Source organism: Ostrinia nubilalis, chromosome 7, assembly GCF_963855985.1.
Source record: "Ostrinia nubilalis chromosome 7, ilOstNubi1.1, whole genome shotgun sequence".
In the NCBI taxonomy this organism is placed as follows: domain Eukaryota; kingdom Metazoa; phylum Arthropoda; class Insecta; order Lepidoptera; family Crambidae; genus Ostrinia; species Ostrinia nubilalis.
The window spans coordinates 4,388,949-4,404,698 of NC_087094.1; the positions used below are offsets into that span (position 1 = coordinate 4,388,949).

Consider the following 15,750-nt stretch of genomic DNA (forward strand, 5'->3'; position numbering starts at 1 on the left):
CATGTTAGTTTCGGCTCCTTTTACAAAATATCGACAGCTAAAAGAATACATACGAGTACGTACGTAATTTATCATTTTTTGAATACAATAGTAATTATGCTTATTTTATTTTGTTTGTTATGAATATTAAAGTACTAAAACAAAAATCCTTGTAAATAAAAATAGGGTAAGTAGGGTATGCATGGTTTTTTATTGTTGTTAGGTAAAATAAAATTATTTTCTTCATAACTTAGTTAAAAGTAAACTATGCATGTAGCCTATATAAATGAATTAAAGTGAATATTTGGTTTAGATTATTATAACACTTAAGTGATGTTAATTAAGATGACAAGTGCAAAATAATTCATTTATCTAATTAAAAGTAAATATAAATGGGTTCCGTATTAAATGACTTCATAGTAGTTGTTCGTTTCATAATTTTTTTAATCATGATTTTAAAACGGGAAATAACACTATGTACATCTTTTGTATAAATCTGTCCTCTCCCTTTGTATGCTTTTTTTTACTCAACTGCGCCAGGTTATTTTCTTACAATTATTTAGGTAAGTGTGAAAAGGGTCAGTCAAAATTTTGAAGTGCAGAAAATCGTTTGTCACTGAAGAAAGGTTAATTTTATTTTTTATTTATTTATTTATTTAGGAAAACCAGGGTTTTACAGTGTGTAATAATGACATAAGATAGGCAACGAGTAAACCACTTATAGGTTCCCACAGGTAAAAACAATTTAAAAAATTTAGTGAGCCTTTGCACCAGGGTTACTACATACTACGTACTACACTACTATAATATACTATGTATACCTAAATAAAAAGTATTGGAAAACATTGCCAAACAGAAAAACAATTTAGCTGTCCTTAAAAAAACGGTCGCCTAGCTTTCTCCTCGCCACAGCAACGCTAGTACAAAATATGTCGATGTTAGTCTCCTTGACAAATTCGTTCAAGTTCCTACTCGCCCGCCAGAGAAAACTATTTTGCCTGTAGTTAGAGTCTACCTTGGGGATGTATAGTGGATTATTATTGCGCAGAATTCTTTTTGGAGCATTAAATTGAATGTTAGCTAGGAGTTCAGAGCAGTCAATCTCAGCTGTAATAACTTTTATAAGATATGTGATATCAGATATTTCACGCCTAATGGCAAGAGGAAGGATGTGGTGCCTTTTACAGATGTTAGAGTAGTCCGACGAACTATACTGTGATCTGGTACGGTAACAAATAAACCTTATAAACTTTTTCTGGACATTCTCCAAACGAGAGACGTATGTTTGGTACCTAGGGTTCCAGATCTGCGACGCATACTCAAGGTGACTACGCACAAATGTGCAATATAGTATTTTAAGTGTCTTTACCTTGTTAAAACAGACTGAGCTACGCATTACAAAACCGAGAGCCCTTGACGCCTTAGCTACTATGCTATCTATATGGTCATCAAAAATCAGTTTGGAATCGTGTATCACTCCCAGATCGCGAATGGATGTCTTCCTCTGTAGGGTTTGGCCACCCATAAGGTATGGATACAATTTAGTATTTAGCTTGCGACTGAAAGTTACAATAGAACATTTGGAGGGGTTGAGATCCAGTTTATTGAACTTACAGTATTCAACCAGACGTGACAAGTCAGCCTGCAGGGCAGCAGCATCCCGTTCCGACGCAATTGCGGAGTAGATTTTCATATCGTCTGCGAAGCAAAGAAGGCGGGAGGAGTGCAGACAAGAGTTAATGTCGTTTACAAATATGACAAACAACAACGGGCCCAGTAAAGATCCCTGAGGAACGCCGCTAGGGATGGGTATCCAGCTGGAAATGTAATTGCTCACCACCACAGCCTGAGATCTATTTGAGATATAAGATGCGAACCATCTAAGAAGGTCACCTCTGATTCCAATCATTTGAAGCTTGTCCAGAAGAAGGTTGTGATCGATTCGATCAAATGCTTTGCTGTAGTCCGTATAGATTACATCAACCTGCTCACTATTATCCATATTGAGGGTTAAGTAATCATTAAGCAAGACAAGATTTGACACGGTCGAGCGCCTTCTCAGAAAACCATGCTGAAAATCACTAAAAGAATTTCTTAGAGCCTCATACACCTGATCGTAGACAACCTTTTCCAGGACCTTCGAAACTATACAGAGCTTGGATATGGGCCTGTAATTAGTTACTTCCATCTTGGATCCACTTTTATGGACAGGTGTAATAAAGGCCTTTTTCCATAAGTTGGGCACTAAACCTTCAAGAAGAGATCTTTTGAAAAGCATAGAAATTGGAATCGCCAAGCTTTCAGCGCACTGAATGAGTAAACGAGCTGGAAGGAGATCAGGACCGGCTGATTTAGCAGGGTCCAATTTTAAAAGTAGCCTCTTGACTAATCGTGGGTTAATTTCTATAGAAAAAATGTCGGCCGTGCTGTTTGTATGAGACAAGCCAGTTGCTGAGGTAGTTTGGTTCGTATTTGAGTTTAGAAAAGTTGACTGAAAAAACGAAACTAATTAAAAATTAAAACCCCATTTTAAGTGCTATGTCGTGTAACAAAAAACTACACTAAATTTTACAGCAAGTAGCAACACATACGAGTAGGTACAATTAAAGTCAACGACACAACGAACTTGTAGTTCCCACCCAAATAAAACATAAAGAATCATGGAATGAGCGGAACGAATCCACTTCTAAGGTCGATTCAAGGCCGGTTTTTATTGTTATTTTATAGAAATGGAATAAAAACACAATAATGGTTATTTTTCCTTGTATGTTAAGACTTATTAATCAAAACATTTTAAATATGATATTTTTAAATTATGAAAGTGAAATGAAATAAGGGTTCCTTGTCAGGACTACGGAACCCTAAAAAGGTAAGTTTGGTCTCTCAAAGTTCGCTTTTTAGTTAAAAAACGACAAACTGGTAATATGTATAAAACCAATTTTCTGTAAAAGCATAAAAATTAAAAACCCACGTCGTTCGAATAATGAATACCTATGAATATTTATTTATGTATACCCATAATTTGATTTTATGGACGTAGGAGCATAATTAAATAAGAAACAGGCGTTTTTTTTACGTAGAAGTAATTTAAAATACGGAACCCTACAAAGTTAAACGATAGAATTTATTAAGCTAAGACTTGCAGCGTTTCATTAACCTACGATCTTAATAATTATAAGGCACAATATAGCTTAGGTATAGTTTTGTTAAACACACATTAATTATTTCTACGACTTGAGGCTTAATGGCATAAAATGCAATGTACTTAATTAAATTAATTATCACCGGACATAAAAGGTCATTAAGAAATATTTAGTGCGCTGCTTACATAGTGAGTAGTGACGTACGAGACTAGACATTTTCGGGCATTCCCCGTAGAAGCCGCTGGTGGTATACAATGTCCGGGAGAGTCGTATTCAAACTATAAGAGCTAAACTATAAATCTATGGACAATTTTATCGATAAAATACCTCAAATATAAAGACCTGACCCGCCTCTCGCCAAATTACAAGTTTATGTAAATGTTTATTTTAGTATTCACCTCTTCCTTTAAACAAGTGACAGCATGGGCACCTTGACACTCATAAGTAAATATTTAGTATCATTCGATAGCTACTGGATGAGTAAATTATCAGAGTAAACTTTTTGTGCAATGAATAATGAACATTGTATTTTATGCCATAAGTTCAAGATAACAACATTTGGTTACATTTACATAATTTAGAACTGATACGCCACCTGTTTTTGCCTTCGGCAACTTTATGACCTAAAAAGTGTGTCCATGAATGTTGATACCGATGGATATTCGAATATCAAAAACTTTTTTTTTATATTTATTTGTAGGTAGGTACTGGATTGTATTTTTTTATACATTTCATGATGAATTATGATCAAATGCCAGCCAGAATTCATAAGTTAATATTAGCGATATTTAAGGTGTGAAATTACATACACTGGAAGTAAACATAGATATTTTCTATTGAAATGGATGTTCGGACACATTTTGTTAATTCTTAAACTACCCTTAATAGATGTCTCTACGGTGTTAAGTACACAATGGCCTACGGTACAGTTAACAAAATATAGCACCATCTTAAAATATTTCTAACAACTCTTCTAACGTAGTTATTATTTTCAAACGTATGACTTAGATACATTTTGATATAAATTCGGTCATGTACTACTTAGCTACGAACTAGACATGAACATTTTATTTTCTATACATAGTGTAACCATGAACACATGAAATTATACATAATATTTATGATCTATTTAGAGATATTGAGATTTCTTTAAAATATGCTATGTCTGCGAGAATAGGAAGACTGTGGATAAAGTGAACATAAGATTATACGAAAGTTTTGAAAAGTAATGTGATTTATAACTTGTGATTTAAACATTAATATAACGAACGAAGAAAGAAGGTGCAGACACAAAAATATAGATAGGTATTTATTATTTTTAATGTAATTTAAGAGTCCACTTGTGTAGCCCCACGGTGAGCTGGTGGTATTTGGCGCCATTTGCATTACTATTGCAATTACTTCTCACTTAATTATTTATTTACAGTTGAGTTTTAAATTCAAGTCTGAGAGTTGTTATTCGAACCATAAACAACTACCCAGTAGGAATCATAGATAATTATTATAGTTCAAAATAACGTCAAATTATATCTAACTCAAGAGCAAGAACTCACAATAATTCTCGCGCATCCAATTCTTTTATAGCTAAAAGTAATCGCGCGGAAAATCCAACTCTGAATTTCCAACCTAGCTATTATATGCTGACGTTATCACTAATAGTTGAAATTGGCGCCATGTGCTCCTTTTCTTTATGGTGTAGAGGGCAGGGCGGTCGCTTGGCCCGCTTGCTAGGTGGGCGGGGCTTATTCCTATGAACGGGCGCCTGGTATTTGGTCAAGTCGCCGGCCGACGCGGACTTGTCGAACACTTTGCGGTTCCCGGCCGACGGCTTGGGCCGAGGTCAGTCGATCACGTGCTTGATTTTCACATAGAGCACGCAGGAGAATAGGAACCCGAATATAGGTATGACTGACATACCCACGCCTACTGCGGCTAAGATGATCAGGTGGTCTCGTATGTGGTTCGTGAAGTGGCGTATGCAGCCCTGAAACGAATTCATTTAGTTCAATTAATTTCTATTCGATCTTTACACATCTTGTACAGTCAGCGTCAAAAAGTTCGTGGATCCCGTTTTACCCCCTTCATCTATCTTACGCGGTTTAGATTTTTTCATACAAATGTTTTTCCCGGCTAACTCCCGTTCCCGTGGGAATTTTGCAATATCCTGTTGTAACTAAGCTTTAAGTTTACTAAGGTACCTGCAAGCCAAATTTCGAGCGTCTAACTAAGCGGTTTAGATTTTTCACACAAAAGGATTTGCCCTCTAATTCCCGTTCCCGTGGGAATTTTGGGAATTCCTTGTCCTAAGCTTTAAGTTTATTAAGGTACCTATATGTCTAAATAATTTAATTTACACGTGTTTTCATGCGATGGTCAAGTCAATAATTTATGTAAAACGTTAAAGATTTCCTGGCCTGGACTTGGTATTACATGGATCTCACAACTTTTTACCGTAGAACAACTGAGTTGCGAGACTTGGTTTTTTTGACAAGTATTGTTTTTGATGGGATCTCATTTCTTTTTGTATTTTGTAGACAGCAGTTATGTATCTAGAAAACTGGACCGAAATTGAAAAATTTTACTCGACCTGGCGGTTGCACTACCGTGCCCCCAAATATTTTAGTTTTTCCTTGATTCATACACCAAACACTGCTTATATTCCAAATTTGAAGCTTCTAGGTCTGCTAGAAGTGCCTTAGAGTTTTGATGATCGGTGAGACAGTGAGTGACAAAATTAAGAAACTTTGACCCGTTATAATTCTTAAACTACTGGTTCAAATTGAATGAAATTTGAAATATACCGTGTCTTTACAATGCCTGCATGGTTACTGAAAATTCAGTCTTCTAGTTTTATCCACAACCACAACGAAGTTACAGTGGGTCGAAAATGGCCTGAATTGCTTCGAGAAAAGGATGGTACGGCCGTGCCGCTTTTTTGCTCGACTTGGTGGGGGCACTGCCGTGCCCCCAGATTTGTACCGTAGTTTTAATTTAATTCTGGATGGTTGTTTTGTGTAAAGTACCTACATTGAACACCCTGTGGCGGCGTTAGCAACATTCCCCCACTATTAACGATGAGCGAGCTCAGTCAGTATTTAGCTCACAACAACAAGGAGCATATTAGTTACAACTGAATTTAAAACGAGCACTATTAGTTATTTCAAATTGGATCGTGTCTAAATGCCTCGCGCGGTGGATCGTTCGACGTGGACCCAGATAATACCTATAAACCTATTATTTAAATAACAAAAAACCTAACTGCGTAAAAATGAACTAAAAAGATAAAAACAAGACAACTTAGTGTTCACAAATGCAGTCGGAGGCATCAATGACTAATTCTTTTGTTGGTGATATGTAATTGATGCCTCCGACTGCATTTGTGAACACTAAGTTGTCTTGTTTTTATCTTTTTAGTTCATTTTTACGCAGTTGGGTTTTTGTTTTTTCAATAATCATTTTATTTTAATCTTTTTAGTTAAGAACTATACAATTTTGCAAGCTACTTAAAAAGCCCTTTATTTTGATGCCCCACTTGATAGGTTTTGAGACACACAGACGACACAGAAGACATTATGGGCCTAAAATCCGCCATTTTGATTTTTTCCAATCTTAATACAACCAGTGTCACTCTCACGATTAAGACGAATCTAACGACACCTCTCACGCTAAAATCGATCAAGCCGTTTGTAGCCGGCTGTAGGCCGTGCCAAAGAAATATACATACATACATACACTCGAAAAAACATAACCCTCCTTCTGGCGCAGTCGGGTAAAAACGCAACTCACCATATAGTAGATATTAGAAGGGTGGTCCCTAGTACCGCAGCGCGTGGCCACAGTCTTGCAGCACGAGTCGGGCACGAGCAGCCTCGGGTCGTGCTCGTGCCACGCGCTCCGCCGCCAGTCGTTGTAACGCACCGCGCCGCAGCATTTGAACTGGAAAAGATATGGTATTTTTAATAAAAGGTCCATATAAACTGTCACTACATTTAGAGCTAGATTAGAAGACTACCAGGTAGGTAGTGATTGAATAAATAAACCAGGACCAACCAGGAGAACGTGCTGCTCTTTGGCGCTTCTTTGCTACGTTTTGTAACATTTTGTAGGTACAAATTTTGAAACATTAAGGATGCAATAAATTATTGAGTATTGAGATTGAGACCAACCAGCTCTTTTGCGAGTTTAGTAACCACGTGAATCATGACACCAAACAGAAGTGTATTTAATATTATCGAGGTGGTGGTGACTGATAAGTCTTATATTCGCTAAGCGGCCTACCTCAGTCTGCATGAGATCCACAGCATCAGTGATGATAGCATCCAGCGCGTAGTTGGATAGAAACGTGTTATTGAGCTCGGCCCGGAGCTCGTCTTCCACGGCCACCTCGTCGGAATAGTTGTGCTATTATGGCCTTTATAAACTCTACTCATAAGTGCAAGTGCTAGTATTCTTTAAGCAACCTATCTCAGTCTGCATTAGGTCTACGGCATCAGTGATGATAGCATCCAGCGCGTAGTTGGATAGAAACGTGTTATTGAGCTCGGCCCTGAGCTCGTCTTCCACGGCCACCTCGTAGGAATAGTTGTGCTATTATGGCCTTTATAAACTCTACTCATAAGTGCTAATATTCTTTAAGCAACCCACCTCAGTCTGCATCAGGTCTACGGCATCAGTGATGATAGCATCCAGCGCGTAGTTGGATAGAAACGTGTTATTGAGCTCGGCCCTGAGCTCGCCTTCCACGGCCACCTCGTAGTAATAGTTGTGCTATTATAGCCTTTATAAACTCTACTCATAAGTGCTAGTATTCTTTAAGCCACCTACCTCAGTCTGCATCAGGTCTACGGCATCAGTGATGATGGCATCCAGCGCGTAGTTGGATAGGAAGGTGTTATTGAGCTCGGCCCTGAGCTCGCCTTCCACGGCCACCTCGTAGGAATAGTTGTGCTATTATGGCCTTTATAAACTCTACTCATAAGTGCTATATTCGCTAAGCGACCTACCTCAGTCTGCATCAGGTCTACGGCATCAGTGATGATAGCATCTAGCGCGTAGTTGGATAGAAACGTGTTATTGAGCTCGGCCCTGAGCTCGCCTTCCACGGCCACCTCGTAGTAATAGTTGTGCTATTATGGCCTTTATAAACTCTACTCATAAGTGCTAGTATTATTTAAGCAACTCACCTCAGTCTGCATCAGGTCTACGGCATCAGTGATGATAGCATCGAGCGCGTAGTTGGATAGGAAGGTGTTATTGAGCTCGGCCCTGAGCTCGTCTTCCACGGCCACCTCGTAGTAGTAGGCCAGTCCACCAGCTCCCGCCTCCAGTATGAAGGTTATCAGCAGGAAGTATGTGTACTGGAATGGAAATACCGGTTGGTTAGATTAAAATGTTAAAGGAAAAAAAGACAACTGTACGTCGCGCAAAACTTAGTCAGTCTTTGAGGTATGGGAGCGGTAAGGTTTTGTTACGTCAAATATCAGCGACACTTCAGCCCCCCTAGACAAAACGCACTTTTTGATCGAATCGAAAATCGAATCCGTCAAAACTCCACACAAAAAAGGGACTTTTCGATCACTTTTCGACTGGTTTGCGATTATAATTTGCACTTTGTCTAGACCCACAGATTTTAATGTACTGTCACATAATACATGTCAAAATCACCCCTCCCGTGCCGCTCCCATACCTCGGGCACTGACTGAGTTAAGCGACCTATAACTTTTTGTAGACACTAGCTGACAATAGTTTGTATCCCACTATTGCCATGGCAATACAAAATGTAAGCTGCGCCCTTTACCTCAACTGGCATCCGCAGAATACCAGTGGTCGTGACGCGCTCTCTGCCGTCACGGCGTATACTGAGCTGATGCCATTTTGGTGCTGGTACCCGTTCTGTACCTCTAGTACGAAAAACTTTCGAGTTCGTTTCGTTGCGTATTCAAAGTGTCATCGAAAAATTTTGTATGAAAAATTAAACAGCGCCCCCTAGGGCGGCTATAATATAGGGGGCGCTGTTTAATTTTTCATACAAAATTTTTCGATGACACTTTGAATACGCAACGAAACGAACTCGAAAGTTTTTCCTACTAGAGGTACTGTTGTTTAGTTTTATTTATTATTTTGCTGTGTACTTGCATCGAATAAATACTTTTCTTTCTTTCTTTCTAATTTGTGGGACACAAAATTTCATTTCAGTTCACAATGCATAATATGGTGCGCTAGTGTTACCACTAGTGCACCTAACCAGGTGTGAGTCATAAAGAGGATATAATCACTTTAATAAAGTGATTTTATCTAAAGAGGAACTAATAACATAGTTCCTGTGTAACCGCAATGGAAATAGTGGGGGAAGCGATCCCATTAATTTCCATTGATGAAAATACAAAATGTAAATATGTAGTAAGATACTTGGGAGTACATATAAGCAAATAATATTTTCAGATTGTTGATATCTATTTCGTCAATAGGTAGAAGCACTTAACAGTTTTATACTAAGCAAGTTTAGTCAATAAACTAATCAGTAAAACAATGTGTGTAATGATATCTCGAAACAACAAACCCGGCTTGAATTAGGTTTTGGAAAGCCCAAGATAAATAATTGTAATCTACGTAGTTGCTTGGTTGGAGAAAACACGACGGTCTGTCAACACGTAAATATGATGCGTGATGTTTACAGTTTTAAGATATTTTGAGTACTTTATTGTTACACTGTATTGTAGTTCGGGGGACCTTTGGGTAAGATAAAAGGGAAGTTTATCTTGATAAGATAAAAGCTATCCAGTTTGAAGAAATGAATTTACTATCATTTTTAGGTAATTTATTATGACTAAGTGAGTACATCATACTAAATACTATTATCTAAACAGATGCGACTACTTGATAAGCATGTTATTCAGATTGATTATAGAATTGTATTCTTGAATGATTCTTTAATTGTCCTTAACCTTAGCAATTCATGCCATGGCCGGGAGTTACAATATGTATAGGTAATTCACCGTAATTGGTTTTATTGCGATATTTTTAGAACGTAGGTAGTGCGATAGGAAAATTCAGCATGAAAAGCAGTTATCGGTTTCATATTGGTTTATACGGGCTAATGAACGAATAACACACATTGGAGTTTCCAATCAGTTTTAGCTATCAAACTTATTAAATTTACCACAATACATTTATTATTGGTTTTTACTAACTGTAGGCAAATTAAAATTCGATTTTGATAGGGATAAATTAGTAGGAATTCAGTACTCGGAGTCATAACTATTCATGAATAAATAAATAAATAACCAAGCAATTTTTTTAAGTTTAAAAAACTAGAATTGCACATGCAAAATGTATGCAATTTAACACACAAAACAAGATAATTTATCATTTATAAATTATTACTTATTTAAATATTCTGAACACGTAATTTGAAGTCAGGCAAGAAAACATGTAAAACGATATTATAATCTAATCCAGTCGGCCCCACCTGTAGATAGCCCCACCTACAAAAGAATTGTTAATATTTTCTTTAAAGTCAACTTATTATTAGTTTCAAAATGACGTCAGATCAAGCTAGATATTTGTAAGCAAAACTTTGAAGTAGTGGCCATAAGGTTATTTTTAAAAAAAAACTATAACATAGTCCAATGTACTGCAGCTGTTGACTTTTTATTTTTGAATTAAAACTCGTTGAAAATTAGTTCAGATAATTATTTTCCTAATTTTTACTTACGTCAAAGCGATAAGGCCTATCAAATAAGTTCAAATAACAAAAGTACCAACTACATCTCAATATAGGTAGTTTCATTTAACACACACAGATCTTTCTTTACACTACCGCCGATAATGAAGAGGTACAGTCAGCGTCAAATAGGTATTCGGTACCTACTTTGGGTGTCACGAACTATTTGACGTTTCAGAAATCAGAAATATTTTTCAGAATTCGCAAAACGTCATTGTTACAATGAGGGTTTTCGCGATTTAAAAATCCGCCAGATGGCAATACGTAGACGCGAGGTCCAAATGCTGCATGATTAGTTATTTTTGACATGACATTGACAGATATGTCAAAATCCACCAATCACGCAGCATTTGGACCTCGCGTCTACGTATTGCCATCTGGCGGATTTTTCAATCGCGAAAACCCTCATTGGTATGAGGTTGTGTTATCAACATTTTGGCCACTTTGGGTGTCACGAACTTTTTGACGCTGACTGTACGCGATGGCTGAATAAAGCGACGTCAGAACTAAACTTATAGTATAAGAAACTTACGCATAACAAACTGGTTCTGTTTTCAGTCTTGAGGCCGCAGCAGCCTAGAGCGCATAGCGGTATGCCCAGCCCTCCTCCAATGATGAGGAGGTACGCTATGGCTGGATAAGTCGGCGTCGGGAGGAGCGCCACGAATCTGTGTCGAGACGCCACGGTCCATGCTCCTACCGCTAGCACGCCTATGCCTGCGAACTAATAAAACAAATATAGGTTAAATCCTCTGGTATAGGGAAAATAATTTTTCATTGGTTTTTTATGTAATCTCAATAAAGTTCAAAATATTTGATGGCAATAATTCAGTCACTACCTGGTAAAAGTTTAAGGGTATGTTTAAAGCCAACCTTCACTTATTATATCATAGCCTTTAGCCTAGGCGCAGACCACCAACTTTTAGTTGGCCGATAAGTTGGATCGGGCTGTTAATCAGTATGGAGATGTATGAAAGTGCGTACATTACACCGATTTGATATAGGCCGATTCTTCACACAAATTAAAATCGGGCCCAACTATCGGCCAACTATAAGTCGGTGGTCTACGCCTAAGTTTAGATCTTTTAAACAGCATTCAAGTTCTAGAGGAAGGTTTAGATGTATAATTCGTCGAAAATAAAGGTAAGTAATATTTATCAATTATCTGTGGTGTGGACCAAGAGGGTTGTACGAGTATTATTGAAGGAAAATAATTCTTACCAAAAATACTACGTTGAAGATATGAAGTACGCATTTCAAGAAGTTCACACTGCAGCAATCAGCGTCTCTTGATTTCCTTGGCTTTATTTTCTTCTTTTTCCCCAAAAGTGCGTTGCCATCTTTTTTCTTCTCCTCTGCCATATTTGGCGCGATGGAGTCTTGGTCCAATTATTCCTGTTTTCACCTCTTCTTGTTCATGTTTGTCCTGAAAAAAGAAATACAAGGTTTGGTAAATACAGCTAGTATTAAGGGCTTAATAGCATTATGGATTATTTCATACTTACTAAGGAATTTAATACGGGATTTGTGTCATTACGTTTTTAAGGTTTCATTGTCGAATGTCCCTATTCGCTTACAACATAAATTGAAAAAAACAGCATAACGAATTACATTATTTATTATTAATTAGCAAGGCCTATAAAATATCTTATAAAAGGAATATAGTACAACACTTATTCTAAAATTAGACAACAAAATGTCAAAATAATTGATCCGCAATTAGTACAATTTAAAAAATGTATATACGATAGAAAAAATAATAAATCCATGAAGATAGTCTCCGATGCAAAAAATATATACAGCATATTTGTTGTAGAAAATTAACAGAATGTGTATCATCATAATCACTTTACATTCAGTCCATGATTTCATCACAAGTAAATTCATTGATTAATTGTTACACTACATTATTACACCAATGTTTTATGATTAATCCTTTGGATTCTAGTTATGTAAACATACAAAATGAATACATAGTAATTTTACACAATAATTTAGAATACAGATGTAACTAAGAAAATTCAAGGCCGTTTACATTGTTTTCGAAATATTTTCAATTTACTGCTTGCTTTAGTTATAAGTAGTAATTTAACTACTCATCATATTGTCGAAGAGTTGTTTCCAACTTATCAACAATTTTCTTGTAAAAATTGATTTGCTGCCTTAGGAATTTTTGCATAGTAGCCTTTATATCAGTAGTTCTTTCAGCCTTAAAGTGGTTTATTTCGGCAAGAAGAGCATAAGAAATAACATCAGTTCTTCGCAACACCTCATTCAGCTGAGCTACTTCCATCTTGTGTTCAGCTGTTAACCGTTCACATTCTCGTTTCTTTTGAACGGCTCCTTTATGATTTGCTAGAACATCAGGGAAGCTACCAACAATGCCTTTGTATAAATGGAATTTGTCACCCAAAGGCTCCCAGTCGTATTTCGGTTGTTCGTCATACATTCGTCCAATCTCAATATAAGCTCCTCCAGTCAGCTTTATGGCCGAAGTTAATTTAGATGTCGAGACTATAGATCCTTCATCTAAACTGAGAGCATTTCCTAGGTTGTAGAAGGCTTCACCAACTTTCTGGCAGTCAGTTTTGTACGGGCCTTGGAATCTCTTAGTTTGTGCGAGACACATACTAGACACTGATTTCACTGAAGTGTCCATACTACTGACGAATGTGTGGCACTGTTCTGTGATGTGGTCCACTTGTGATTGTAATAAAGCTTTTTCAGGTACAACTAGTGATATACAATAATTGAGGCCTAACAGGGCATCCCTTTCAGCTTGCCTTTTACCAGCCTTCCATCTCTTTTCATCAGTGCACGTAAGAAAGTGTTGCCAGACTTCACTTTTAGAAAGAACTGGGTGTCTGCACATCCAATCAACAAATTCTTGCAGTTGAACTCTTCGACGTTCTATGAGCTGCTCATCGTAACGGCCAGAAATTTGTTTATCTGGCAAAGGTGGGATTGGAATAAGAGTGAACTTTTCTTGCAATCTTTCATGTAACCAGTCAAAGTGCTTGTATCTTCTAGACACTTGTATATTGTTAAAAGATGGTGTCAACTGGTATGCTATGAAGCTCTTGATTCCTTTGAATTTAGATTCTTTCTTTGGGGATGCCACTGTTACAGAAAATGGTTGTGGTATAGGTGACCATATGTATCCGTCTTCATCTTGAATTATGTAAACTTTTTCAGAATCAGGTACTTCAACATTCAATGTGCCCAGCAGGTAACTCTCTCCACTCACTTTTGAAGAAGGAGCGAATTTGTTTTTTCTCACTGTCCCTACTGTTGATCCAAAGTTGGATGTGGTGTCATCACTGATCTGGTGATTGTATTCACTTATTGGCATCCCAGGCAGAGGAGTCATGGGTGCTTGTTGGGCTTGTTGAGCTTTCTGTTGTGCGGGGCCAATTTCAGAATATGTGTCGTCATCCCAATCATCATCCCAGCCGTCGTCGTGAGACGCTGCTCGCTGGTAGTTGTTGTCACCGGCACTGTACTGTTGATCGCCCCAGTCGTCAGCTGCTTGGTCATATCTAGGAGCTGCTGGTGCTGCTTTACCGTGTACTGCATCTTCCGGGGTAAGCTTTCTTACGTATGCCGCAGGGAATAAACCAGTTTCTCCTCTTGCATTCCTTCCCTCCCACCAACCTTCACCGATCTCAGTATTCAACAGTGTCAGTACTTCACCAGTGGTGATTGACATCTCCGTGGTGCCGGGCTCACCCGTGAAGTCATACAAGGCTTGCACTTGGGCCGTCATCGCAGACCCTGTTACCTACAACAATGCGAAACAGATTATTACACAGAGTACAATATGTTTAAGAAGGATTGAGATAAGTACATTCATTATCTTATCATTGTTATCTAGAAAAGTTGCACAGAAAATTGATAATACACGTTCTCACTAATAATGTGTGGTGTTATTATCAGATCGTTCTATTTGGGGCGTCAGTCAATCGTGCAAGGAGTTGACACATATCTCTAATAGCCCTCAATTAAGCTGGCTTTATAATTGACAATGTGCTCATATTCACATTGTTTTTGGGCTAGTTATACTTTAGAAATCAGAGCAACGGTATTCTAAGTAGCTTACTATTGTAAGAGAACAATAACATGAGCTAGATACATATTGCAAATTTAAAATTAAGCCATAAATTTTCGGTTCATACTTTCGAAAACAATAACAAATTTTAAACTGCCAATTGTTCAAACGCGACTTTTTATTGATTGTACATTAACTAAATGAGGCGTATAACGATAAACATTGTTTTAATACTATGTGATACTCGCAGAATCTAGGAATTTCAACGTTTTATAATGGAATTCAATGACGTCAATTTGTGTAGCCAAGATCACGAATTATAAATGATATCTAACAAAAATGAGATAACTTATATAACAAAAAACAATAAACCTAACAAATGAACGATAAATTGATAATAATACTTACTTTTTTCACAGTTTATTAATTAAAACAAAGGCGGATACTGATTGATTGTACAGTCATCAATGACAGATGATGATGACAGATGCTCGGAAGTCGGAAACTTGTTTTCATTGTACAATTAACTCGTTGTCACTGGTGCTAAAATATTTTTATTGGGTAAACGTGTTACTTCTGCCTACCATTAACCAATGCTATTCGACGATCAATATTATCTCGAGTCTGCAGCCAATCGCGGCTCAGTAGTGAAGTTAGCCGTGAGTGGTTGCGTGGTTGTCTCAGCGTTGTAGCAGCTGAATCATAGATGGCGTGATATAGTAAAAGCACTAGAAATACGTTCCGATAGACGCAGTCAAGTAAATATAAAAGTCGAATGGAACTTATTTTGTTTTGGGGTATTTATTTAAATGTTTTTTGTCCTATATTCCCTATATATTTCAATTAAAACTTGCATT

General features: G+C 37.4%; 2 protein-coding genes across 2 annotated transcripts; both read right to left on the bottom strand.

Annotated features, from left to right (window-relative positions):
• Window positions 1-2,496: 2,496 nt before the first annotated feature.
• On the bottom strand, window positions 2,497-12,436 carry LOC135073435 (CD151 antigen-like). The gene is made up of 9 exons (XM_063967617.1): window positions 12,351-12,436; window positions 12,067-12,271; window positions 11,378-11,569; window positions 8,306-8,479; window positions 8,126-8,230; window positions 7,947-8,051; window positions 7,767-7,889; window positions 6,909-7,058; window positions 2,497-5,106 (listed from the first exon to the last, which is right to left on the bottom strand). The coding sequence occupies exons 2-9, from the start codon at window positions 12,205-12,207 to the stop codon at window positions 4,963-4,965; spliced, it is 1,134 nt and encodes a 377-aa protein (XP_063823687.1). The 5' UTR covers window positions 12,208-12,271; window positions 12,351-12,436; the 3' UTR covers window positions 2,497-4,962.
• A 9-nt stretch (window positions 12,437-12,445) lies between these two features.
• LOC135073106 (sorting nexin lst-4) lies at window positions 12,446-15,438 on the bottom strand. The gene is made up of 2 exons (XM_063967146.1): window positions 15,302-15,438; window positions 12,446-14,626 (listed from the first exon to the last, which is right to left on the bottom strand). Exon 2 carries the CDS (start codon window positions 14,609-14,611, stop codon window positions 12,938-12,940), a length of 1,674 nt encoding a protein of 557 aa, XP_063823216.1. The 5' UTR covers window positions 14,612-14,626; window positions 15,302-15,438; the 3' UTR covers window positions 12,446-12,937.
• Window positions 15,439-15,750: the final 312 nt, after the last annotated feature.

Bases quoted from the DNA above. Each gene is read 5' to 3' on its own strand.
- LOC135073435 (XM_063967617.1), bottom strand. From the start codon at position 12,207: ATGGCAGAGGAGAAGAAAAAAGATGGCAACGCACTTTTGGGGAAAAAG. The intron at 8,480-11,377 runs GTAAGTTTCTTA...TTTCCATTCCAG, and splicing joins ACAGAACCAGTTTGTTATGC to TACACATACTTCCTGCTGAT. The intron at 8,231-8,305 runs GTGAGTTGCTTA...TATTACTACGAG, and splicing joins TAGACCTGATGCAGACTGAG to GTGGCCGTGGAAGGCGAGCT.
- LOC135073106 (XM_063967146.1), bottom strand. From the start codon at position 14,611: ATGACGGCCCAAGTGCAAGCCTTGTATGACTTCACGGGTGAGCCCGGC.